The 26,017-nt window shown below is 42.6% G+C and overlaps 2 protein-coding genes and 1 long non-coding RNA gene across 3 annotated transcripts in view; 1 reads left to right on the top strand and 2 right to left on the bottom strand.

Moving 5' to 3' along the window:
• Nucleotides 1-10,880, bottom strand: part of tdrd9 (tudor domain containing 9) — a 45,740-nt gene extending 34,860 nt beyond the window's left edge. The window contains exons 1-8 of the mRNA XM_062518646.1: nt 10,745-10,880; nt 10,242-10,440; nt 9,551-9,618; nt 5,586-5,659; nt 5,087-5,308; nt 4,054-4,176; nt 3,674-3,754; nt 827-991 (exon numbers count right to left, since the gene is read on the bottom strand). Of these exons, the coding sequence (XP_062374630.1) occupies nt 827-991; nt 3,674-3,754; nt 4,054-4,176; nt 5,087-5,308; nt 5,586-5,659; nt 9,551-9,618; nt 10,242-10,327 (819 nt within the window). The 5' untranslated portion in view covers nt 10,328-10,440; nt 10,745-10,880. The remainder of the gene's footprint in view (nt 1-826; nt 992-3,673; nt 3,755-4,053; nt 4,177-5,086; nt 5,309-5,585; nt 5,660-9,550; nt 9,619-10,241; nt 10,441-10,744) is intronic.
• A 522-nt stretch (nt 10,881-11,402) lies between these two features.
• atp23 (ATP23 metallopeptidase and ATP synthase assembly factor homolog) lies at nt 11,403-14,696 on the top strand. The gene is made up of 6 exons (XM_062518362.1): nt 11,403-11,630; nt 11,912-11,957; nt 12,048-12,129; nt 12,372-12,509; nt 12,820-12,903; nt 13,853-14,696. Exons 1-6 carry the CDS (start codon nt 11,480-11,482, stop codon nt 14,054-14,056), a joined length of 705 nt encoding a protein of 234 aa, XP_062374346.1. The 5' UTR covers nt 11,403-11,479; the 3' UTR covers nt 14,057-14,696.
• A 6,417-nt stretch (nt 14,697-21,113) lies between these two features.
• LOC134062372 (uncharacterized) lies at nt 21,114-23,738 on the bottom strand. Its single transcript, XR_009935444.1, has 3 exons — nt 23,549-23,738; nt 23,170-23,304; nt 21,114-22,251 (listed from the first exon to the last, which is right to left on the bottom strand). It is a non-coding gene; the product is annotated as an uncharacterized LOC134062372 (long non-coding RNA).
• Between the last annotated feature and the right edge of the window lie 2,279 nt (nt 23,739-26,017).

The raw sequence follows: 26,017 nt of genomic DNA, 5'->3' as shown, positions 1-26,017 counted from the left end.
TGCACTCCGCTGAGAGCTCAAGAATCAGCCAAAACAGCCGGCAGCTCCGGTTAAAATGTCGTAAGCTAATTGTCAGCTGTGGTGAAATGTGTTCGTAATCAACGTTATATGTCATAAACGTAGCATAGCCTACCTATGAAAAGGCTTTGCAGTAGGATTATCCGATGACCAACTTATTGCTTCAATTTGTGTTTTATGTGACGTGCAGATGCTGGGTTCATGCCGTTTTGCGCAAGTTTCAAATGTTTAGCTGACTGCGTAGGCCTAATTGATCAGCTATGATGACATTTAGTTCCGTGCATAAGGCTTAGCAACTGTCACTCTACACGCCCCCTGTTGCATGTCACGTTTTAATTTGCTGGCCCTTAAACAGAGTCTTAGTAGAGACTGAGAGTCCATTGTATTTATTGTTTTTGGTTGTTTTGTTCATTTATTGTGGATATTTAAAAATGTCTTCCCATTCCAGTTCCTTATTCTTTAGAAATACAAGTTATTGATCTTTGAAAAGGTGTACCTGCATTATTATGCCATTATCATTATATTAGATAAAAATGATCTCAGAACGGCAATATTATCGTTTATCGCAATAATTTCTGGGACAATTTATCGTCCAGCAAAATTTGTTATCGTGACAGGCCTATGTCCGACCTTCCCTGAAAATGTCATTGAAATCCATCCATCACTTTTTGAGTTATCTTGCTAACAAACAGACAGACAAACAGACAAACAGACAGACAAACAAACACCGGTCAAATATGCGTCCCTGTGTGTATACATGCATGTCTGTGTGTATACATGTGATTATGTGTGTGTAAAGTTGCTTCACCGAGAAGGGAATAAGCCCGCGGAGGTCGTCCAGATAGAACTGATCGATTGCATAGGGTGCCCCCTCCACCTCAAACACGTATGCAGGGTTCAGCTGAGTGCGGAGCGGTGTGCCAAAGTACTCTGCAAACTCCTTACAGTTGATGGTGGCCGACATCAGGACAACCTGTGATGAGAGAAGAATGAAGGCCAGTGACTCTAACAGAGACCAGCCACACTCTCACAGCGTAACACTGGAACAGCCACAAATCCACAACTACAATTTCTCGAGGTCACAGAGTACTGTCGGTACAGAAAAACCCCAAAACAACCTGTAATCTAAAACAAAACAACTTCTCTTATGGCGGAAAGTTGTCTTGCATTATGGAAACCTCTGCATCAAACAGATATTACAAGGTACCACAATAGAAACACATTAAATAAGGTAATGGACGGCACAGTGTTCAGGTATCAGGAGTAGAGATGCACCGATTGCAATTTTTTTCCGATTTCCGATTTTTCATAGTTTGACTGGCCGATACCGATTTTAGCCGATTCCGATTTAATTTCTTCTAACCACTTTACAGCACAAACAAAGAGTTATTTTCTAGCCTATATTTTCTTTAATACAACATGTTAGAAATGTAATCAACTTATCAATGGCTGGTAGAAAAATGTGAATAGACAGATTCTTCTTCAAGTCTTCTTCAGCTGCAGTAATCCCAGTGTGGGACATTCATTTCACACATGTAGAAATGCACTAGGAACACTATTTCTTTTCTTCTCACATCCATATGCAATATCCAACTGTAAATATCTTCAGAATACTGATAACTGAAGTTAGTGCTACATAGGCTGAGATGTTGGAAAATGACAACAAAAAAAAATAATTTTGAGAAGCCTTGAAACACAGCAAATGACATACATTCTCAGTCCACACTCTTCTTTGAACTTTCGCGATTGCTTGCGGATACTAAGGAAGTGTCCATATTTGGATGGCATAACGTCATGCAGGAGAAACACAGCTTTCCAACGACACCACGCATAGTTTATGACACGTTAGAATGCTAACTTTTGGCGAATTTAGAAGAAATATACAGGCGTGATCAGACAAAAGGTAATGAAATAAACCTCTAAATGTGTAAATCGGACTTAGTTGTTGTAGTAGTGTGAAAGAATACATGATAAGTTGGCAAACCGAAGCAAAACTATGTTTATTCCTGCCGTGTCTCGCCTTAAGTGGAGTATAAAGGCTATGTCGCTGCTTATTGATAGCGCTTGTGGTTCAGCTGTGGGCACGCAATTAGCGGCAAGGACGGGCTTTGATGAGCTCTGTAACCTGAAGTGACAGCTTAGTATAGTAAGCTGCATAGAAAAACTCAGTATTAGCGCTTTATCCAGCCCTGACTGTTGGCCTAGCTTCATCAAACTTTGCAAACTCAGCTGTGTGAGTGTGATGTTGTTACAAGTACGTGCGAGTGCATTTGACCGGCATAAAATCGGCATGTCTCAGACTGACCGGCCGGTCGCCGGTCGTGGCCGATCACGTGAAAATCGGCCGATTCCGATCGGCGGCCGATCGATCGGTGCATCTCTAATCAGGAGTTACCGTATTGCACTTTCGAGTTAGTCGTGTTGCGGCACATTATTTTCCAAACTTACAGTAGTGCAAATTATCATTAGCCTACAAGTTCTGAATGAACGATTGCTAGGCTGGAACACTTAATAAAATCAGAGGGCTGAAAGTGTAGCCTATGCCTGGCCTATGCAACTTTTTAGGTGAAATTAATCTTGATGCAAGATCTCCGTTGCCCCCTCTTCCCCTGCTTGCCAAGTTCAGCTGGATGTCAAACTAAACTTTTCGGGTAAACTTTTGTGTGTGTGTTTGTGTGTGTGTGTGTGTGTGTGTGTGTGTGTGTGTGTGTGTGTGTGTGTGAGGCAGTGCCCATGCACATGGATGAATCCTGGCATTAGCGTGCAGATGTACAATGTAGCAACCTTGACTAACAGATCAGCTCTGTTGTCCAAAACAGCTTTACCAGCTCAGAATGATGCACCGCCTCAAATATTTCTTATCTCACAACGACCTTGAGCAAGTCATCCCTGGCTTTATTACTCCCTCTACCTTGGCCTCCCCCCATCCTCATCTGGACGTCTGCAGTTGGTCTAAAACGCAGCGGTCTGCCTTCTACTGGCACCAGGAGGAGTGAGCACATTACTCATCCCCATTCGGGCCTCCTTACACTAGCCCCCAGTTAATTTTAGGATTCAGTTTAAAGTTTTACAATTTGTTTTAAGGCACCACTAATTCACTGATATAGTACCGCCCCACTCAGTTCAAAGGATCCTTTAGATCATTGAACAAAGGGCTTCTGCATATGCTGCGCTCACGGCTCAAACAGAGGGGTGATCGAGCCTTTGCTGTTGCTGCTCCATGTCTGTGGAACCAGCTCCCCCTGGATATTAAATCCGTCCCCTGCATTTTGGCCTTCAAATTCAGGCTAAAAATCTGGCCTTTCTTGTTCCCTAAACCTGTACACCTACATATTCTCTGTGTGTTTCTGTGTTCCAAATTGTATGGGCAAAAAAGTGGAACTATTTCATAAGAGTACAAATATTCTAACTTAAAATGTAATTGACGTTCTAAAGAGCGCGTCACAATAGGAAAATTGACCAAGCAATGATATAAATACACCTTAAATTGGCATGCATTTGCAAACATTACCTCATGTAATGGGAATGCAGAGGGAAAGAGGGGAAGGGAGCTGGAGTTGTGGGAGTGAGAGTCTTCAAAAGGTGCCTGTGTGTGAATGTGCATGCATGCATGCCGGTGCGCGTATATGTGAGTATGTGTGCATGTTGGACTTACCCGGACATGGCGGGAATTGGAGAACAACAATTTCCTAATGACTAACAGCAAGAAGTCCAGTTCCTCTGTTCGTTCGTGAACCTGTTGCATGAAATCATTTAGCTTTGTCAGACAAAAGTTCATGAATTTTACTCAGACAAATCACTGCATTGATACGAGATGTCCCTCATTTGCTCTGAGCAACAAAGCATATTTGGGTGTGCTCTGCTGACATTTGCGGACATCTGCCATAGAAGATGACATAGAAGTAATGCCATCATCAGTAGACGCTATGTGCACCATGCCGGAAAGACTACAGGCTAGCTACCTAACGCAAATAAGCATATAATATAATTTCAAATAATACCGTCCTTTATTTGAGTGTGTGGTGGTTCATGTACCTCATCTATGAAGATGTGCGAGTACTCAGTCAGGCTCTTGGCCCCCACCAGTTTCTGCAGCAGGACTCCAGTGGTCATATAAATCAGTCTGGTGTGCTCTGACGCCATTTTCTCTAGGCCCACCTTCACACACAGAGAGAGAGAGAGAGAGAGAGACAGAGAGAGAGAGAGAGATGCTATTCTAAATGATGACTCATCAAATTCCGGTTTTATTCAAAATCATTTCTAGGGACAAGCATTGGAAATTAGCCATGGCTAAAAATGCTATGATGCCTTTCTGTTGGGTTGTGCACATGTATGTATCTGTCCCTATCAAATAAACCACAAGTTAGTGATTTATTAATTTACAATTTATGTATTAAAACCTGAAAATATCAAGATAGAATTTATCGATGGTGGAAAGCATCGTAATACTCAAAGATGAAAGTTTCGCACTCACTACTGACAGATGAAGAATCTGTGAAAAATCCTCAAATTGGCCTATTATGAGGATATTAAAAATGCAAAACAATAACTGCTCTAATCTGGCCAAATTCACCTACCTTTGCGTTCATGCATGAAAGGACACTGAGATGTCAAGACGCAGATACTACTTCTTCTGCACATCACTGCTTTATCCAGCATATGCTGATTAACATGTAATACGGTATACACTTTCTGCTACACATGCAAACATCTTATTCTGAATATTGCCATAACTAGAATATGGCTTGAATGGAAACGTAATCATTGTCAAAACCTCAAAGTCTGTTGCTATAAGCAACATTAGCTGGTGTGGCTGGCATGTTCCTCATTTGAGCTACATGTGATATTTGGGTGTTTCCTTCCTTTGTGGACTAGATCTTGCCACTCTATGCATACACATAAACCCACAAACACATACAGTAAGTCAATTTACAAGCTCAACATCGGAAAAGTGAAAACTGGACTTGAACACACATTCACACAGAAATGTGTCTGGACTATGGGGCATGGGGCACATCTGTAAAATCAACACATTCTCAATCTATGCCCTGCCTGCCCTGTACCATACCTGATAGCCAACCAAACTACCCAGAGCACACTTGCGCTGACGTGCAACCCAGCGTGCGATACTGGACGCGCCGATCTTGCGAGGCTGGGTGACCACCAGGTTGCAGGGCACATGCCTCTCATTGTAGTAGTCCAGGACAAACTGAGGCACTTGGGTGGTCTTTCCACTTCCTGTAGACCCACGGATGATCACCACCGAGTTGTTCTCTATTAGAGACACAAGCTGTGGAACACACAGTTAATCTTTCTTAGAGAGTCAAGCAACTGATGATACACACAGACACAGCTTATTCATTATTCAATCCGGTATTACGGGTGCACATCAAGGGGTGTTAAAGACTCCATTGTCCCTGCTGCAAGTGAGTCTAAAGTTATAATTTTACGTAAAATCACTGAGTTGTGTTGCTTTCAAGGTCACAGCCACCAATGATTTACACATGATTAAGTATACGAGTAGCAGCAATTTAAACAATGTTAGCTTATTCGCACTAAGGGCTTACCTCATGCCTGTCCTTGGTGATTGGCAGGGAAGGATATTCAATGATGGTCAGGGAGGGTGGGGGCTCAGATGAACCTAGTCATTACAAAAACCAAATTTAGTTAGTCTTGTAAAAAGCTGTTTAAGTTCTTTGTGGAGCAAATCTCATGCCTTAGTTCAGGATGTAATACTAATAACACTTGCAACCAGTTTGGCATGTTAACAACATGTGGACCTAGAACTAGACACTACCTATTGTTAAGTGAGGGTATGCATGCATTAAGAGCTACAGGCAGCAGACAGCCCTTGATATCTATGGTCAGGAGCGGACTGGCAATCTGGCGTACCGGACGTTTTCCCGGTGGGCCACTGCACCTTTTGGACCGATGTAATACAATTTAATTAAGTTAGCCAACGATTAACCCAAAGCAAGGTCAGTCTGTGACCCATTGGTTCATTTCCATTCGGAGACTGATCCAATTACAGCTCTGTAAGGCCTGGATTCTGTGAGCGCATCAAAATAGTTAATCGTAGTAGTCTACACGTTGAAATTGTGGTGGGTGGATGCCAGTAAAGCCAACTGTGTAAAGATAACACCAATGTAGAAGTTTCAACATACAATGTGGCAAGTAGGCTAGCGTGTCAACAGCAGGTTTAAGTTAAATTTGAATGAGATGTATGTGAGCATACAGAGCAGAGGCACAGTGAGCAGCTGGTGGAGAGCGTAGCCTAGTTGAGGCTATACGATAACAATAGGCACGTTCAAGTTCAACTCCAAATGACCTCCTGCAGCAACGAGAGCTGCCGGTGACAGCAGGGGAGGGGATACAAACGATGCTATGAAGTTGTACACTAGGCGCGTTCAAGTTCAACTCCAAATGACCTCTTGCAGCAGCGAGAGCTGCCGGTGGCAGCAGGGGAGGGGATACAAACGCTGCTATGAAGTTGTACACTCTCTACTTCCCGTAGTCTAGACTTGACCACGAATCACGAGGCACGGACCCGCACGGACCCTTGTGGATATGAGGAGGCATCTAAACACCTGCACATACGTCAGGGATGTAAAAGCCAATTAGGGCAAAGACCTGACGTCATGAAGGCAGGGTCTAGGCTCTGCAGCGCTCCGCAGTACGCCTTGCCACGCGATAAGTTGAGGCCATGTGATACCGACTGCCGAGTCGAAAACACACCCATCTAGACCATCGTGGACAGATTTTTAACCACGTGCATCTTGTGCTGCGCAGTTTTTGTGCTGCGCAGCCATCATGAACTCGCCTAATAACTCAGTGATGGAGCAGGTATGTGTGACATGCCATGCTGACGATGATGATTATGATGATTAATTAAGCTAATATAATATAGTGATAGGCTATGTTAATGACCATCACCCACTACTGTGATCACAGTAACAAATGGCGCAACATAAATGTCAAATGAACAATTTGAAAACCTAGATTGCAAAGTGTCAAATCGACGTTAATTGTTGGTCAGACTGATCAGTTACGCCAGACAACCAAAATTCATAGTTTATGTTGTGGACAAAAAAATAAATCCACCTCTGAATCCTGTTAGACCAATTCACACGAAAGATCTGAAGGAGACAACACAGACAGAGGATGCCAAAAGAATGTTTATCTTTATTCACTCCTTCCATTTCTTTTTTTTTTTTGTTTCATCCTGACCATTTCTCATAGAAGGTCCCTACACAAACCATTTCTCGCAACTGATTCATACCAACCAGCTCTTGCCACCACTTCCTCTTTTGCACTGGCCTCAGTTCTAATACTCTGACAGCAAGTCTATACAAAAGGCAAAGTTATTCCAGCTGCAAAATGCATTCAACCAAGGAAAAAAACACCACAGTTCCCTTGGTGAAGATGGGCTAAAAGACAGTAGATTAGGCTACAAAACGTCAAGTCATATTCATGCATAAGCAACTAAGATATTGTCTAAAATAGGCTGCTGAAAGACAAAGCGAATAAGTTCATGCACTGTTCCAAAATGTACCAGCAATGTAGGCAGGTAGGCTAGTATAGCCTACGGGACTAACATATTTCCAGGATTGAGCACTGTATACCCAGTTTACATGTATTTAATCATGTGAAATGATACTTTGAATTCTGGCAAACACTCTTCTTTCATAATTGCTGCATGAATATAGGGTCCTGTGCTCCATGGCTACTCCTGATCACCAGTGAGTCCGAGATAGCAAGTGAGGCCTACACAATAGTCCACTTATGGTGTTCCACGACACTTGGATCAAAAGATAGCATATTTAAGGATAATGCAAGGATTTTTTTTTTTGCCAGTCCGCCCCTGTGTATGATTATTGACGTGTAGGGTGAATGTCTAGTAGACGGGCTCTGGTGTGGTACATTAACTACTAATATAGGAGTGGTCTTCGTACAATATGACCAGTGAACTTCTCATTCTTTGGTGGGAGTGCACAATGTGCCCTTGTGTATGAAGGGTCGAAGTAACAATAATTAAATATAAAGTAAATTACAAAGTAAAATGTCATGTAAGTCATATCACCAAGTATCAAATTTAAATCTATCAACGATTATTAAATGTAATCTAATTTAAAGTTTAAATCAATGTCATTTGAATTTTGAATTACATTAAACTTTAAATCAATTGAATAAGAAGTTGAATTAATTTGAAGTCATACATCACATTTACATTTCCCTGTTGTTCTCATTTTGAATGAGACTTAACATTTCAGCCTCATGCAATTCCGTGCGCCACCATTTAATTCGAACGTCTTTACTTCAAACTTTGGACTTTGGTACTTCAAGGTTGTACTGTTACCTGTCAATCATGCTATGTCCCCCGCCCCCCGCCCATCCACTGAATCTGAGTTGATTTATCAGGTCTTTTGTAAGACTCACTCACTCTAAATTATCACTACGTTGTACACTGTACACAGAGGTGGGAGTAACAAAAAAAACAAATCAATGGCGGTGGCTCCGGGGGTCGTAACTGGAAATCTTAAATGTGAATAAAGGTTTCTTGACCACTTTTAATGGCTTATTTTGATACGGTTTATTGTTTATATGCTAAACAAATGTGTTCAGGACACACTATCATTGAAGATTAGCTTGTTAGCTTGTTAGCTTGTTGACCCATTATAACCAATTGAAAACACATAGCAAGCTAGGCGACTAGATAGCACGCTGATATGAACTGTGGTGTTTCTGTAGATTATGAATTGTTGTCAACATGAAAATATTCAAACAGATTTTTGTGTGTATGCCACTTGAACATACTTGGGCTAAATAAACCCCTGAATGTAGTGTAATCTGAAGCACTGGACTGTCTAGTTAACTAAACACTAAGCTAACCACTAACCACTAAGCTAACCTGTTGACCACTGAGCCGAAACGCTAGGTGTGTGACAAGTGGACAACACCCCCTGGGTGAAATTTTAGCAGGCGTATTTCGCGCAAAGACAGTAGAAGATCTCGCATGGTGACATGCTCTGTGGAAACCCAGCGTCAGACGAAGGACGAAGGCTCTGGTGATGGTGATGAAGTGGGGGAAACTATTACTAAAGACCTGATAAATCGACTCAGATTCAGTGGATGGGCGGGGGGCGGGGGACATAGCATGATTGACAGGTGACAGTACAACCTTGAAGTACCAAAGTCCAAAGTCTGAAGTAAAGGCGTTCGAATTAAGTGGTGGCGCACGGAATTGCATGAGGCTGAAATTTTAAGTCTTATTCAAAATGAGAACAACAGGCAAATGTAAATGTGATGTATGACTTCAAATTAATTCAACTTCTTATTCAATTGATTTAAAGTTTAATGTAATTCAAAATTCAAATGACATTGATTTAAACTTTAAATTAGATTACATTTAATAATCGTTGATATATTTAAATGTGATACTTGGTGATATGACTTACATGACATTTTACTTTGTAATTTACTTTATATTTAATTATTGTTACTTTGACCCTTCATACTTGTGCCCTTAACTTACTGTCAAGTCTCACTTTCCTCTTTCCATTTTGCCGTTCAGAATGATTCCTCTCCTCCGGGTCACCAGAGCTGGACACACACAGCAAGATGTTTTCCTTAATTTTGATAACGTTACTCTGTTGTGGGTAACACTAGACTACACAACACAATTTCATCCTCTACCTCTTTTAAATAACGTTAACGTCAATTAGCCACTTCGAGTAGGATAGTAACGCCAACGGTATGCTAAGTTAACGTTAGTGCTACATTCCCTAATGATGATTGATGAATTCTAGATCAACAAACACATGTTTACACAGCACCGCCATATTTCAGACGTGAGCCATAACGTTAGACATCGTCACTCATCATTAATGCTCTTTAACTTTACACATTTGAAACAGATGTGCACGAAAATTAAATGACAAAAAATGTAGGATAGAGTTGGCTGGATGACTCAGCCTGGCAAAAGTCAGTCAGCTAGCCTGGCACGTGTTCAATGATAACAACCAGGTGACAAATTGAACAGGCTTTTAAGTACTTAAACATAAAAAAGGATTTCAAACCCATCCTTCCTTATTCGTATGTAATGTCCATGTTACTTCCAACATCACACTGTTGGTAGTGTGGTAGTTACAATGTGGTAATACCACTAACATTTTACTGCTAAGTAGGCCTACCTCAAATTAATGAGTTAGCAAAGTTAACGTTACCTAGCATTAGCTTCATTTTCTTTTGCCGACTGTGTTCCGATAGCAAACCAATCCGCTATCTGGCCACCAGTCACTGCTTTCTTCATTTTGTAAAATTATATAAAACGGTAACGTATTTCAGCTTCTTTGTCTGTTCCAGCCGTCGTGTAGGAATTTTCAACTGGCAGCCTCAACTCAGCAGTTCAGATCACCCCTTGACCTGAAGGCACCAACAGCAAGTGTGTGATTGGAACAGAACGTTAGAGGGACAGCAGCGATTCTAAACATTGTACATAATTATCTTTATATTCTATGGATAGGTAAGGTTACGCTGAAATATGTAACATTATATATAAAAAATATTAATTCATTAATTTAATAATAAGGGCTAACAATGTTTTTCCTCTTGGAATTGAACAAAGTGTTTGCCATGTCGTCGACATCAGCTGCTACTACACTGATGAGTTGTGCAAGTTTTCTGCGGCGATAATGGTCCATAAAAGCACAAATGTTCATGGCCTTACCTACAAATTCCTGAAAAAGCCCTAGAGAAGACCTAAGGAACTACATAGACAGTAAAGAAATGGACAGACCTCTATCTTTCACTGGTCAGACAGACTCGGTTAGAAAGTAAAAGGCGACTACGTGTTTTAAGAAGCTATAGCGCCATCTGCAGTTCAATAATGACGGTAAGGTAAAAAAAAAAAAAAAAAAAAGTAGGCCTACCCCCCCCCCCTGTAAAAAAGTGTATCCAAAAGTTTCTAATAGTTTAAAATCGAATACAGCAATCTCGTTCCAGTTAACTCTTTCAATCCTTAAACTGTCTCTGGTTGCGTTAGATAGATCATAGATGACATTCGTTTGGTCGCATGCATCCATGTAATCATTTGAGCGTTTCCCCGGTCCACCCAGTATTCATGCGTTTCACCAGGTCCCATTCCACAGGTGTAGGCATAGGGTGTAGGTCTATTAATCAAGCACCACGGAAACGGCATTGATAATCAAGGTGCTTGATTGTATACACCTGTGGAAAGGGACCTAATGAAACCCATGCATAGAATATGAGCTAAAACCACCGATCTATAAAGAAAAGTAAGAAAGTGGCTAAAACAGCCGATCAACAAGGGGTTAAAGAATCCTTTGCCTTTAACCTCTGACGTAGTGAACCCACGTGGTTTACAAAACACAGAATGACCTCCTGCTAGCTCTCTGTGTGACTAATGTAGCACAGCTATCTGGGTAGACACTGCACAGAATAAATGGATCAAAGTAAACAACAAGAGGACGACTATGGCTACAATTTATTCCCCGAAAGAAATTCACCCAAATATAGAAAAGAGTCGATTGCAGAGAGCCTGTTCACTTTCAACCACAAGTGCCAGGTCATGCTTCATCTCGCAATGGAAACAAGTACGCGGAGCTATTTCAGTCAGCTAGCTACTTTGCTAGTTTTGTTTCTGCAAGTTGGACTTCTGTCAATCTTGCAGCACTACAGTAGCATGTAGGCCTACTAGGCATACCGTTGTACGAACAGGAGATCTTCTGTAGTAGATATTCAAATTATGGCTGTGTTTGTTTGAACTTAGCATGATGTATTTTGTAAAGCTAATGACATTATTAGCTAAGATAAATGTTTCAGCTAGTAGTATGATAAAACAGAATGAAGTGAACTGAACGATTCTTTTTAACAGGTCCATACGCTAAACTTCTGCTGGGAGCAATGAAAAGTTCAGGGTGGTACGTATGTAAATAAAGTTCGATTTGTGCTTGATTAATGTGCATTGTAGATGTCGTGTGTAAGTGACGAGTGTGCTGTTTTCAAATTAGCCAGGTGTTTAAAGACAGACATTTCTCCTGTGAGGACTGCGATGGAACTGTCAGCGGAGGTTTTGACGCAACATCGTCGCAGGTAAATTCATAAAGGAATGCAACGTCCTTGAATAAGCAGGACGAATATGACCGCAGTGATTGGCTGTCGTTGTCATTATTACACATTCCAAAACCTTTGCTGATTTTTTCCCTTCTTTTTTTCTGAGACAGTTGTGCATGGATATGTTTAGTACTAGTATGACTGTCAAACTTGCCAGCCCAGGTGCACATATGTATTGGGCAAGCATGGTACAATCTCTCTCTCCCTCTCCCTCTCCCTAGATAGTCTTGTGCCAGAACAACATTCACCAGCAGGCCCACATGAACAGAGTGGTGACACACGAGCTCATTCATGCCTTTGACCACTGCCGAGCACATGTTGACTGGTTCAATAATTTCAAACACCTAGCCTGCTCAGAGGTGAGAGATTCTTCTATGTCAAGTGCATATTTAAATTGTTTTGCCACTGATGAACAGATGTCACTGTTTTTTTTGGAGGGTCCAAAAAGTTATTTGTGGTGTCAGCGTTTCTTAAGTGAAGCATTGTAGCAAATTGTTCACTTGGCTACACCAATGCTTGTCATGAAATTGTTGAAATTGAAAAGTGCAGGGATTTGCATGATGCATGATTCAAGTCAAGACTTCATGCTATTATGTTGTACCCTAAGACATGCCAGTGCATGATTCACTGTTCAGAGTTTAATAATGATTGTGTTGTTGTCTTTCTCAGATTCGTGCAGCTAATCTCAGTGGGGATTGCTCGTTCTCCAATGAGCTGACCAGGTTTAACTTTGGGCTCAAACAGCACCATCAGGTATCATTTACAAGCTAACATGATTGTGCCAATAAAAACCTTGGCTTAGTGTGTGTGTGTGTGTGTGTGTTTGTGTGTTTGTGTGTTTGTGTGTGTGTGTGTGTGTGTGTGTGTGTGTGTGTGTTTGTGTGTTTGTGTGTTTGTGTGTTTGTGTGTGTGTGTGTGTGTGTGTGTGTTGTCAGTTTGCACTGTACCTCTGAAAGGCACAGTGTTAATTTAGCCTGGGTCTTCCCATGCTGCCTTGCCTTCTCGCTGCTAAGGCAGCCTGGAAACTACCGCCCTAATTCTGCCTCAGATAGGGGACCAATCACAGATAACAGCTACCAAGGTCTCATTCATTAGGCGCGTTCCAGTTCAACCCCAACTGACCTCCTGCAGCACCGAGATCTGCCGGTGAAAACCGGGGCGGGGATACAACCGCTGCTATAAAGTTGGACACTTTCTACTTCCCGTAGTCTAGACGTGACCATGTGACGAAACAGACCCTTGTGGATATGAAGAGGCATCTAAATGCCAGCACATACGTCAGGGATGTAAAAGCCGATTAGGGCAAAGTCCCGATGTCGTGAAGGCAGGGTCTAGGCCGGTCTGTGCTCCGCAGTACCTGGAGAGAAACTGCGCTGCTGCGCAGCAGAAGCTTGCTCCCGCGATAAGTTAAGACCATGTGATATCCATGTGATCTCGACTGCAGAGTCGTAAACACGCCTATCTAGACCATCGTGGACAGATTTTTAACCACGTGCATGTTGTGCTGCGCAGTTCTGCGCAGAGACCTTAGTAGCTGTTATTGCTGGCAAACATAGTAGGTGTGGTAGTGCAGTGGTTTGCGTCGCATTTAGAACATGGTTGCTTGAGGAGCTGTCCCTGGCCGTTGCAAGATTTGCCTAAACGCATCTGCGGAACACCACTTACCTTTACCTGCTTCCCTGTCCCCCCCCCCCCCCCCCAGGAGTGTGTCCGTGGGCGGGCCCTGCGCTCCATCCTGGCCGTGCGGAAGGTGAGTCGCGAGGAGGCGGAGAAAGTGGTGGACGAGGTCTTCGACAGCTGCTTCAACGACCACGCCCCCTTCGGACGCATCCCACACGACACGAAAGACGCCAAGTTCGCCTATCGCGATTTTGTGAACCGCGATCGGTATTACGCCAACTTATAACCAATGCTGTGACGCCTAAACCAGTAGGACTTGACTGTCTTGTATTCCATTTGGTGCTTTTGTAAGGCGCAGCTACTGCTACCTTCACCAAGGAGGGTAGTTATTGTCTAAAGCTATGATAAGGAGGCACTGCGTAGCATCCTCGTCAGTGGAATTGATCGGCGGGGTAAATTATCCATTTTAAATCATTTAAAATGGCAATGAAAGAGATTTCTGTTTTTTTAATTCACAGTACATTTTCAGGCTTTTTGATGTTGTCTAATGAAAAAAGGGACTATTTTTCCAAGAAGCTGAAATGTCAGACAAGCTATTTGTCTCTGGTCCTTTATGCTTTAATGGTATACAATTCAATGAACCACGTCTGACAACCTCAGACAATGAAAGTACTTACCTCTCTTGTGTGGCCTGTGCACTACGTTTTCCATATTACATAGTGTGAATGAGCAGGGTTCACAGTTTATAGGCACTGTGTAGGAAGACATCAGCCCTACATCGGGCCAGAGACTAGTGGTGATGTGAGCCCGTCGCAGGGTCTCCTCTCCCAGACGTTCTCTCTCTCTCTCTCTACACTCTTGATCTATTGTGAACACAGACCATTTTATAGTGTCAACTTGTGTTGGAATAAAATGGATTCCTATGACGCTTTTCTTTTTGCAATTGTTTTTATTGAAACATAATGGTGATCAAATGTTTGTCAAGGGAATACAATCTACGGATTTGTCCAGGGAGAATCTGGACTCTTATCTTAGAGATAGGTTGAATTGATCGAATGCATTTGAATGCAAGAATAAAATTGCACAATTGAAGTCATTTGTAGTTGGTTTGTCTGGCCTTTCATTCTGTCTTGATTCCAATTTGTCCACTAGATGGCAGTATTGACCCAGTTCTGATAGCGCCCTATATAAGATGTATACTTGGTAAATAAGCTAATACATTTGTCATTGGTGTTAAATAATAAATGTCTGTACATTTCAAAACAGAATAGTATAGTGTGGAATGCTGATATGACAAATAATTACAACTTTTCAGATTTATTTGAGCAGCATTGCAACTCCTGAAGTATCCTGAAGTATTTTTCTAGGGAAATCTTTACAGTTAATTTTGTAGCATTTTGTGTATGACTAGACAAAGTGGCATAAATGATTTTAAATGGCACCTGTGGTTTGAGTCGTCTCTTGAGTAAAGGAAGAAAAAAAAAAACCCTTAATGCACTTCACCAGGCACCCATGGCTTAGACTATAGTTCCATTTTAACCAGAAATACTCAGCTCCTGTGCCTCTTTCATGGCAGTTTAAAGGGTGACCTCTCACCCTGGTGGAAACTCTTGTGGAAACAGTTGTGATGGTGCGCTGGTGCCTGGTGTCTCTCTCTCTCTCTCTCTCTTCCTCAGAGAGAAACAGGAGAGGAGCTGAGGCTTAACCTGTGTTGCACCAGAGAAGGGGATTAGCTGTCTGTGCCAGGGAAGAGGCAGTCAGAAGAGGACAACAGGCCCAGCTGCACCAGCCAGGTCTCTAAAAGTGTCCAATTCTAGGGCAATCAATTATGCGAAATGCCTATAGCCCAATTCTAGGAAATCTAGTTTGATCCAGAATTAGCTTTGATGTCACAAACACTGAATGAGCTAATAAGCTAGTTATCTGTTGAAGTGCCCATGTCTTGGTTTATATATACAGATAACTGCTCCATACATGCAGAACAAACAGAGGGGCACAGGTGTTTTGTTTTTTAGCTCCAGGAACTAGAAGTGGCTCTGTGCCTTGTTCATCATATAGATACAGTACGATATACTCCTTGGTATGCAACGTTAAAAAAAAAAATGAGTCAAAATCAATTAGGCCTAAGGTGTGATGATGTGTTAGTAATTTAATGTCATTAGTCATAAAAGAACTTTCCCAATTTCCTAACTTCCTATTCCAATTTATTTTTTTTTACTTGACAGGGGGTTTGACTTCACTTCACTTCAACACTAGATGGCGATATTGCATGAGGGATAAAAAGAGTTCTGGTCATTCAGCGCACTAGACTGCCTCCAGTAGAATCCCCATTTAATTGGAGAAATTCTCATGGATCACTGATGAAGTCAGGCACTATGCTGCAGCTTGATATTTTACTTTAGGATAGACTACTGTTAAATGTCAGCAGTCTTATTGCCCATCTCACCACAAACAAAGTCTTCGAATACTTTTCCTTTCCCAAATATTTTTTCAAGGTATGTGGTGTAGTCTATGTGATACGTAGGGCTATGCTACCCACCTAAAAAGCATCACCATCTCTGTATACCCACTTAAAATAGGCAAGGATACATATTAACATTTGGAGTTCATCACAGTATACCCACTACAGCTAACTACTACATCAACGGTACAGTATGTCCACTACAGCTAACTACTACATCACAGTATACCCACTACAGCTAACTACTACATCACAGTATGTCCACTACAGCTAACTAGACTACACCACTGAAACAGCATGACATAGGCAGGGCCACTGTAAAGTAACCTCCAGTGGTGTTACCATATGATGGTTTGATGTTTTGCCTCAAAGTTAGTGGAACTTTATGTTTTATTTATTTTAGCCTCATGTAGAGCACCACACCTTGGAACGGGACTCCAAAAGCTGTGCCCTTGTCCCAGGCATGGGGGGTGGGGGGTTGGAGGGGAAAACCCGTGCCTTTTTCCCCCAAAGAAAGGTCATCACACCTCATTTGCACTGTGGAGGCAAGTTGACTTGATTACCCAATTAGAGCCGCTTGAGATTAGCAGACTGGATTGTGGGAACTTGGTCGGGGCTGTGGACCGTGGCACCAGGCAGTCTCCCACTTGTTCAACAAGGTTATTGGTTTCTGGAACCAGGAGGGAGAGAGAAGGGAGTAAGAAAAAAAAAATGCCTCTCGGTGTGAACAATCAAACTGAGGGGATGTTTGGGGGGGGGGGGGGGGGGGGCATGTGTACATGAAGGAACCCAAATTAAGTTCCCCGTTTCAGCAACAGGGGAGAAAAAACACACTACCCACTCTCCCTGGACTCTGTTAGGCCAAGAGGCCATGAGCTGGTTACTATATACATCACATTAAGCAGCAGACTCGTCACGCAAGACTAACTCTTCATAGAGCTATGGTTCCTTGTTCATGCTAAAAGACCTCCTCTAATTAGACAGTGACAAGAAAAAGAAAAAAGAAAAAGTAAGAGCTTTGTTAAATATTTATTGAAGTGCTTAGCCGAGCCTTGATTAGGCTGTCCCTCTTCTGGGAAACAATGGAGTTTTAACTGATTACAGGACATTCTGAGCTTTTCTGCAAAGCCAACAATCTGATACAATATATACAGAACCGCTTCATTTGGAAGGATTTGATATAATTAACTTTTTTCAGTTTGAAAATATTCCATGTTTGTATCTGGTAATAACTCATCATTGGGCGACATTGGGGAGAGAGGATCCAATACAGCTGAATGACTGCCTCAAGCAGTAACCCCCCCCCCCCCCCCCCCCCCCCCCTACACACACACACACACACACACACAACCCACCCCCTCTCTGTCTGGTTCTGCCCTGTCAAACTTCTATCCACAAACTCCCACCCCCACCCTATCCCACTCCTCCTCTCCTCTGCTCCTTTCTCCTCCCCAACCCCTACCTCTGAAACACACACACGCTCGCTCGCACACACACACAAACACACACACACACACACACACACACACACACACACACAGCAGTCAGAAAACCACTTCTAATGGAAAATGCAGATGTTTGCAAGTTTGCCTGGCGAGTGCATGGAAACGGTTTCAAAGCAGCGCTCCATTGGAGACAGGCGTAGGGCAGGCCCAGAGACAGAGACGGAGAAGCACGTACAGGCCACATGTGGTCAAACACTGGGTTGTGACTTTTTCACCAGGAATTATCCCCCCACTCCCACTCCTTCCCCTTCCTCCCTCTCTCAAAGTCTCATACTAACTCTTTCTTTCTCCCCCATCTCCTTCCTTTCTCCCTGGATTTTTTGCTATAACCCTTCCCATTCCTGGTTATCTCTCCCTCCCTCCTCAGTTTCCCTGTTTCCCCTACTCTCTTTTTTCACCTAATTCATCCCCCCCCCCTCTCTCTCTCTCTCTCTCTCTCTCTCTCTCTCTAAATATATATATATATATATATATACAGTATATCACCCTCATACTTTCCCCTTTTCTGCTCACCGCCTTTATTTTATGTCTTTCTCCCTCCTTTACCCCCTCTCTTTCTCTCACCCTCTTTCTGCTCTTGTTTCCCCTTTCTCTCCCTCTTTACAGGCTCCCCCCCTTTCTTTCTCGTACTTTCACGCTCTCTTCATCTACCTTTTCCCTCTCTTCCTCACCCTTGTTTGCCTCCCTCTCTCTCTTTTTACAGCCCCTCCCCTCTTTTTCTGTTTCTCTCACTCTCTCTTTCTACCCTTTTCCTTTCTCTCTCCTTCTCTCTCCCCCCTCTCTCTCTCTCTCTCTCTCTCTCTCTCTCTCTCTCTCTCTCTCACCCCCCATCCTGTCCCCCACTCTCTGTGTTGTTCATGTTATGTGTTATGCAGTTGGCTCACTGAAGCCCTGAGTCTGAATGGTTTTTTTTACTACCTCTGAGCATGTGCCAAAACAAATGAGAAACAGACATGGAGGACCCTCCATCAAGAGCAGTATTCTTATGCTGCGCAGAAAAACAAAAATAAATATCTGTGTCGCCAAAAGATGTCATGCCTGAATTTCTGAGGGGACATTTTATGAAAGCATTTAGATATGGTTAAATGTTGAATTTTGTAGACATGGTTTAAAGTCCCATGAATAAATGTGATCAAATTATTTATGTTTTATGCTCCTCATTTTGCCGTCAAATTGCTCTCCTTTTGCAGCAGGGTAAAATGGAAGACATGAAGATATCAGCCCATTTACTGGAGCTGAAAGTTTGCTTGTGAACTCTCATTTGTTCAGCTCTCCAGATGATTTTCCTTTTCATACAGAAAACAGGTCTGTTTCCTTGAAAAAACAGTTTAATTACATTTTTGTCCCCTATTGTGTTTTAGAGGCTTTTCTGAGTGTCAAAGAATCAATGTCTCGTGGTAGATTGATTGAAAACGTGCACTGTTTAGTGACGGATGCAATATGGCCAGCATATGTGTTTGGCATCTGGTAATTACCACACTTTGAAAGCCATGGAATCTGTTCTTTTGATGCGAGCCTGTCTGAACCGACTTTGAAGAGTCAGACTGCAAAAGACCATCTGGGGTCTGGAAAAAAAAAGAAGAACAGATTGAAGGAAGGAAAGACAGAATCAAAGAAAAGAGAAAAGGAATGGAGAGAGGGAGAGAGCGTGAAAGAGAGAAATGCTTTGTGAGAGTGCAGGAATCCACAATCATGAGCTCGTCACAAAGACTTGGAAGCGTTCGTATCGTTTCTTAATTTTATTAGTCACTTTGAACTGTGAGATGTGGAGCTGACGTGGGCTGCCTCCGCCATTTCTGTGAGGCCCTGCATGGGACTTATTTTGAGTGCACGTGTGAGGAGATGGAGGTAGGGGTGGTGCACTCATCTGGACTTTATGGAGCATAGGGTTTAACGGGGGTCACTGGCTGGTAGAGTTGCGTACCACAACAACGTCATGCAAGGTTTGCAGTGGTGTACAAAATGTGATATCACGAAATATGGCGTAAACATGCAGATTTTAAACAGAGGCTCCCATTCCAAACTAACACACAGCACATGGAAAATGTGTCTTAGTGGGGTTTCTACTGGTTGTAGTATTGCATCTCTTTAACTTGACGCAGAAGCTCAGCACTATCAGACAAATCAGGCTTAACTCTCTTTACTCTCAAAAGCAAGTGGAAAGGGTGTGTATCTAAAATAAAGTGTTTGCTTAGGTTAGCCTCTTAGTGCCCATGCACACCAGTCAGTACATTTACATTAATAAATGAATAGCCCAACCAAAACTGAACTTGTGATGTAGGGGGTAGCCACGAGGGACAGTAGGGTGATAACTTTCGGTCAAGTCTAATTCGTGATTTTTGTTCTGGACAAGTTTGTGTCCTCTTTGATGATAAACAATTCGAGTGTATACAATGCGAATGTATGCCACACCAGTTTGAAGATTTAACCCAAGTTGGGTTCAGACAGGGGAAACAACTTGTTACCAACTCCTTTCCACATTATGTTCCACAGTTAAACTAATGACTGTGAACCTTAATCTATGCTCTAGCCTAAAATGACACATTTCAAGACTTGGTGGCCTTCACCGTTATAATGAGATGCTGGTGGTGGAGTACAGAGAGAACATAGCTGTAACCCACTGCACCGTATTTGCTAGCACCATTGTCTCACTCACACTTCAGACTGATGATACTAGTCATATGGAGATTGTATTTGTGAAAACAAATGAGACCAATGTGTATATTTGTAATATTTGAGCTGTCTCTCAATGATTGGAATGTTCTTGCATGAAGGATATCCAATATCCAGGCAAGTTGTTGTTTTGTGTGATGTTAGCCTATGTGTATTCACAAGTAGATAGATAGATAGATAAATAGATAGATAGATAGATGCTTTATCGATCCCCAAGGGGAAATTCAAGAAAAGTAGTAGTTGGTTAGTTGTGCACCATCAGGAGTAAAAAAGAAAAAGAAAAGAGAGAGTAGCCTATATATGATGAGAAATCATCTGTCCACACATTAGTGCTGGTGTAGTAATGCGAAAAACAAAACTATGTTCCACATTTACTTCAATTTGATTCACTCTCCACACAAGCAGTCATTCATCTGTGCAGCTTTGTTTTGCTGTAGTTTCTCTCTGTCTCTGTCTCTGTCTCTGTCTCTCTCTCTGTGTGTGTGTGTGTGTGCTTAAATAGGGATTATTGGATGTCTCTGCACAGCAACAGATTTATAGTCCATAAAGTCTTCAGTGAGCCACACAGGGGCCTGCGAAGGGAGATATCTTCCCTGCGAGTTCTGCTCTGTTTGGGGTGGGTGGTTGCATGTTGGAAGAACAGAGCCCTGTCCCCCCACCCTCCCACCCCACCTCCAAATGTGGATACATCAGCGAAAGCCCAATCTCGCTAATGAAGCCCCAACCTCACTATCACTGAAAGTAGTGCCCCCACCCTGCCTCGATTCTGCTGGAGCTGGAGCAGGCTGTCCACCTGCGCTTTGAACACCAGGTTTGGTAACAATTATTGGCCCCGGAAAGCAAACATTACGAAGTCATTACAATAATGACAGTAATTCAGGACAGGATTGATGTAGGCCATATTGCCTCCTCCCCTCACCCCGAAACCCCCACCACCCTTGCCTACACACACGCAGACGCACACACATGCGCAAATACGCACAGTTTTCCTCTGGATTATTTGCTTCTTGTCCTTTAGTGCTCTCCGTTTCTTTTCCTGGGCAGTAACACAAATTCGACGTATCCATCGCTTATGGTACGTGTCAATCCAGCAGGAGGCGCCGTGGGACACGCTAGCGCCAGCGCCAACATGGCTCTTTAATAATTTTATTTATGTTTCAGAAATCCACGCCGCGCTGCCAAGACATTATCTAACGTGCTGATGGAGCCGTTGCAGGCCTTCGCTCTTTCCAGGCTGTCTGGAAAACATTAGATTGTCTTTGTTATGAAAAAGAGTGTGATGGCTGTCTAAATTAACTGCACATTGGAACATTTCTGTTTAACTCTTCACTCTGATTTCCAATTGGATCACGCTAATTAGGATTGGTGCAGAAGGGAATGTGTGCGTGTGAGCGTGTCTGCGAGTGCGGTACGTGTGTGTGTGTGTGTGTCGGTGGGGTGTCTTTGGGATGGTATATGTAACTTGGCACTGATCCGATAAACCTACCAAGAAGAGAACTGTGTACTTTATTAAATATCGGAGGCAGTGCTCTTCTGGGTGGGCTGCCGGAGGAGAGAAAAAACGTACATCTCGGATGATGTCTCCAGGGTCTCAACTGTACTCTTTGGTTTTTTGGCAGTGGAGAATAAAGCTTTTGAAAGAAGTAAGAATAACGGCTGCGCTTCAAAGAATCAGACCGATCAATCATCAATGCAGTGCTGAAAAGCCACCTGATCTTAGCAAATCTTTGCTTAAAAAACTAGTGGCCGCGTAGGGACTGCTGGGATTCCCCGCTTCTTCGCCGAGTCGAACACGGCAAGAGCCGAAGCAGAGGCGTCCGTTGGAAGTAGTAAGTCTGTGCACTGTAACACAAAACCCAACAATAAATATTAGCCGCCTGCGCGGTTCAGTGTTTCCACAACAGTTCAGGCTGGAACATGTGCATGTAGGGGCAATGAATGCGCCTCCGCTGTAAGCAGTTCCTGCATACCTGCCATAAACCTCTCCTCACAGTCAACAGTTTCTCATGGATGGGCTTTACTTAATGTAGGCTACATGAAAATATGTAGGTGAGGCTGGCAGCGGACCCTTTCTTCACTTTGGGGTTGTTGGTCAGAAAAACAATTTGTTGTGTTATAACACCATCCTGTTAAATGGACTGAAGAATCTCCCTCTCTCTCTCTCTCTCTCTCTCTCTCTCTCTCTCTCTCTCTCTCTCTCTCTCTCTCTCTCTCTCTCTCTCTCTCTCTCTCTCTCTCTCTCATATGACCTGTTATGACCAACAGGAAATTGGCGAAATGGTGGAACTTCATGCCACCTGTGGCCTAAAAAAAGGGACACATACCTCAGTTGCTCCAAAAGACGATAATAGTTTTAAAATGTAGTGCAACACCCATGACTTTAGAATGAGCACACAGTCTTGTATGGAAATCTCCACGGTCTCAATACTTGCAAGCTGAAAACCAGACACTTACTGACAAAAAGGCAAAATGGCTCATTAAATCTAGTCCTCTATATCCAAGCCGGAGCCAGGTCACAGAACTCTTCTTAACAGCTCATGTTATTGCATGTGACGCATTTAATGTGAAGTGTGCAAATAGTTGTAAATGTTTGACAGGATAATGTGCATCTATAATAGCAAAGCTCAGTTGTGTCATACAGATATGGAATAGTGTCTGAGGCCGGCATTGCTGCAGTCTGTCAAATATCCAGGCCATTAAAATACAAAAAAAAAAAAAAGTTAGCTTTTCATTAAAGCAACACTAAAGAGTTTTTGGTACCTTAAAATATTGTTTCCAAAATCATTTCAGCGGTTCATCAACTCGTAACAGGGTGAACGCCACTTCTGCATCCACTTTGCGGCCCTCTATCAGCTATAACCGCACAATGTAACTTTACGAGGTCGGGTAGTGTATCTGTAGTTTGATGAAATGGGACATCAGAAACTACAAATTTGACTTGCTTCGATGTCGCAATACATCATACTTTCATGAAATCATGCAACATACTCTACCGTATCTGTGTACATTGTTATTTGCTGGATAAACAAATAGCGTGCGCGTCACAGGAAAAGTGCTTTAGTGTTGCTTTAATAATGTTCAAATTTCCCATACAGTCATTACTTTAACCAATATACCCAGTTAAATATGTCCTACTTACGTCATTATCATGCAGTAATGGTCTTTTGGTGGCGGCCTTCGATCTTAAGCAAGCAACAGATCTGTGTTCAAAGTAAACAATGCCACAATACCATTTCACCTTTGCACTCAGTCTTGCCTGTGAGAGGCTACTAAGTTACAAAGGCACCCAGGGTCGGTAGGGGGCTGTTGTGTTTTGGAGGAAGAGTAGAATTTTGACTGTGCCCACACCAGGTGCCCCCCCCCCCCACCCTCATCGAAAGCCCATTCCTTCTGTGGTTGTGGTCGTGTGATTCAGGTGCCGTTTGCGCTGAGCACTAGCAATGTGTCAGATTACACCTCTTTCATGTGTGTTTGGCCGTAGGATCCCTGCCAACACCCATGAGCTGCACATACAAAAACACACAAAGACACACAACACCTGTCTCTCAAAGGCATGCACACACCCTCTCTCTCTCTCTCTCTATCTCTCTCTCTCTCACCCTCTCTCTCTCTTTTCACACACACACACACACACACACACAAACACACACACACTTGCAAAATCTTTGCTGCCGTAATACGGTCTGGTCCATTTACCTTGCACACATTCGCTGGATTAAGTTACTCCTTTTTAAAGCTGAAAACAGCTCGGTTGCCATGTTTAGTCATGCAAATGGTATGGTCTAGAGACTAGGACTGTGTGTGTTTGTCTGATGTTTTCATCGTGAGAAAACACATCTGTGCCGCAGACATGGGATTTATACTGGCCCGATCTTAAATTGTACCGGCAAAATCATACCGTCTAAACACTTTTTTCCCACCCCACCTCAGAAATTCTCTGAACATTTAATACTATCTGTGATGTATGTATCTCTCTGTGTAGCCAAATCTAAACACAATTTTGTAAACAGAAGACTGCCATTTCAACTATCTGCAGTCACTTGAATATCAACATGTACGATGTAGGCCAAACCTCATAGCCTCATTTTGTCAGTGTAATGGATTGTATTTGTTGGATCGATGTTATTGGTTATAATAGGCTGATGTTTATAAGAATAATGCAGAACAGACAAATCTGATTATCTGTGTGTGTGTGTGTGTGCGTGCGCACAAGTGTGTCTCTGTGTGTGTGTGTGTGTGTGTGTGTGTGTGTGTGTGTGTCTGTGTGTGTGTGTGTCTGTGTGTCTGTGTGTTTGTCTGTGGCAGAAGTTATTTGCCAAGCATTCCTAACTGCCAGACACGGGGCAAACATGCTGAGTTTGCGGTGCTGGACCTGTAGTGTCCATACTTGAGGGGGGTCAGAGTTCACGAGGTCTGGAGTGGCGGTGCTTCATCCCCATCAGTCTGCCTGGCATTCGCCACACGGTCCTTATCTCAACCACTCCCCTTCCATCTGCAGCTGGAATGGAGAGATGAGAGAGAGAGAGAGAGAGAGAGAGAGAGGAGACGAGGGCAGCAGAGCAGAGGAAGGTGCTGTCTGATCATAGAGGAAAGTATATATTGAGTGCATGGAAGATGGAGGTCAATTGGACTGTCAATCGAGGAGAAAGGAAACCAGTGACAAGTAGACATGATGTCAAGTATCTAGAATGAGGAGTAGTTATGAAGAGGCAGAGAAGTCAATACATCTATAAGACAATAGCACAAAGCCGTAGCCATGAAATGAATGTTTTTTTAACAATAATGTCTCATTCTATCTAATGCCATGGAGGGTTGAATACATTACAAGCATAACAAGAATCATATGAAGACAAAAGTCCAGACATTGTGGCCAAAGGTTATGAAATGTTCATGTAAATTATCATGTAAATAAAAATGTGATCATGGTCCTAATATAATCTCATGGTATACAGATATCATTTCAAACAATGGGAGAAAGCAATTGAGCTTGAGCACAACGGCAAAACTTGTACACTTTTGGAGACACAAAAGCTCACATTCAAATTCACATTCACATTCACGTCCACATCCACGTTGAATGAAGTACAGACATTTTGAAGTATACACTTCAGCCCTTAGGATCTTGTTAGTGCAATGAAATAAATCATCCCATTTCAGAGCCCCATGTAACACGATTGTGGATTCACCCCTCAGGCTTGTGCTGCCAACTGAGCCAGAATGAATGACCAATATGTGCCAGTCATTTATTATCGCAAGCTGCTTCCACTCAGAGGGCTGTATGGGCAAGTGAAGGGTGTGAGCGATTAATGGTTCAACAATTTGCTTGATGTATTTTGTGTTTCTTTCGCTGATTGAGTGACAGATTCGCAGTTGGGTCAGCATGGTAAGATCTTGGAGCTGAGATTTTGGATCGTTAGGACAGAAAGTCGGCTGATCAGTTTTAAATGCAGAGGAAAAAGGTGTCAGGAAAACGAGAAAGAAAAAGAAAAAAAACAATGAAAGGATCCTATGGACAAATAAGCCTGTTTACATTCAAGTCAATTCTACTTCAGTTCAAAAGACACCCTACGCCTCTGCTGTTGACACAATGACTGAGCTTATATTGAAA

The sequence above is a fragment of the Sardina pilchardus genome, chromosome 17 (assembly GCF_963854185.1).
Source record: "Sardina pilchardus chromosome 17, fSarPil1.1, whole genome shotgun sequence".
NCBI classification, from domain to species: Eukaryota; Metazoa; Chordata; class Actinopteri; order Clupeiformes; family Clupeidae; genus Sardina; species Sardina pilchardus.
The sequence above is the reverse complement of the archived record's forward strand: the minus strand, read 5'-3'. Positions and strand labels throughout refer to the sequence as shown.

Bases quoted from the DNA above. Each gene is read 5' to 3' on its own strand.
- atp23 (XM_062518362.1), top strand. From the start codon at position 11,480: ATGGATCAAAGTAAACAACAAGAGGACGACTATGGCTACAATTTATTC. The intron at 12,130-12,371 runs GTAAATTCATAA...CCCTCTCCCTAG, and splicing joins TTGACGCAACATCGTCGCAG to ATAGTCTTGTGCCAGAACAA. The intron at 12,510-12,819 runs GTGAGAGATTCT...TGTCTTTCTCAG, and splicing joins AACACCTAGCCTGCTCAGAG to ATTCGTGCAGCTAATCTCAG.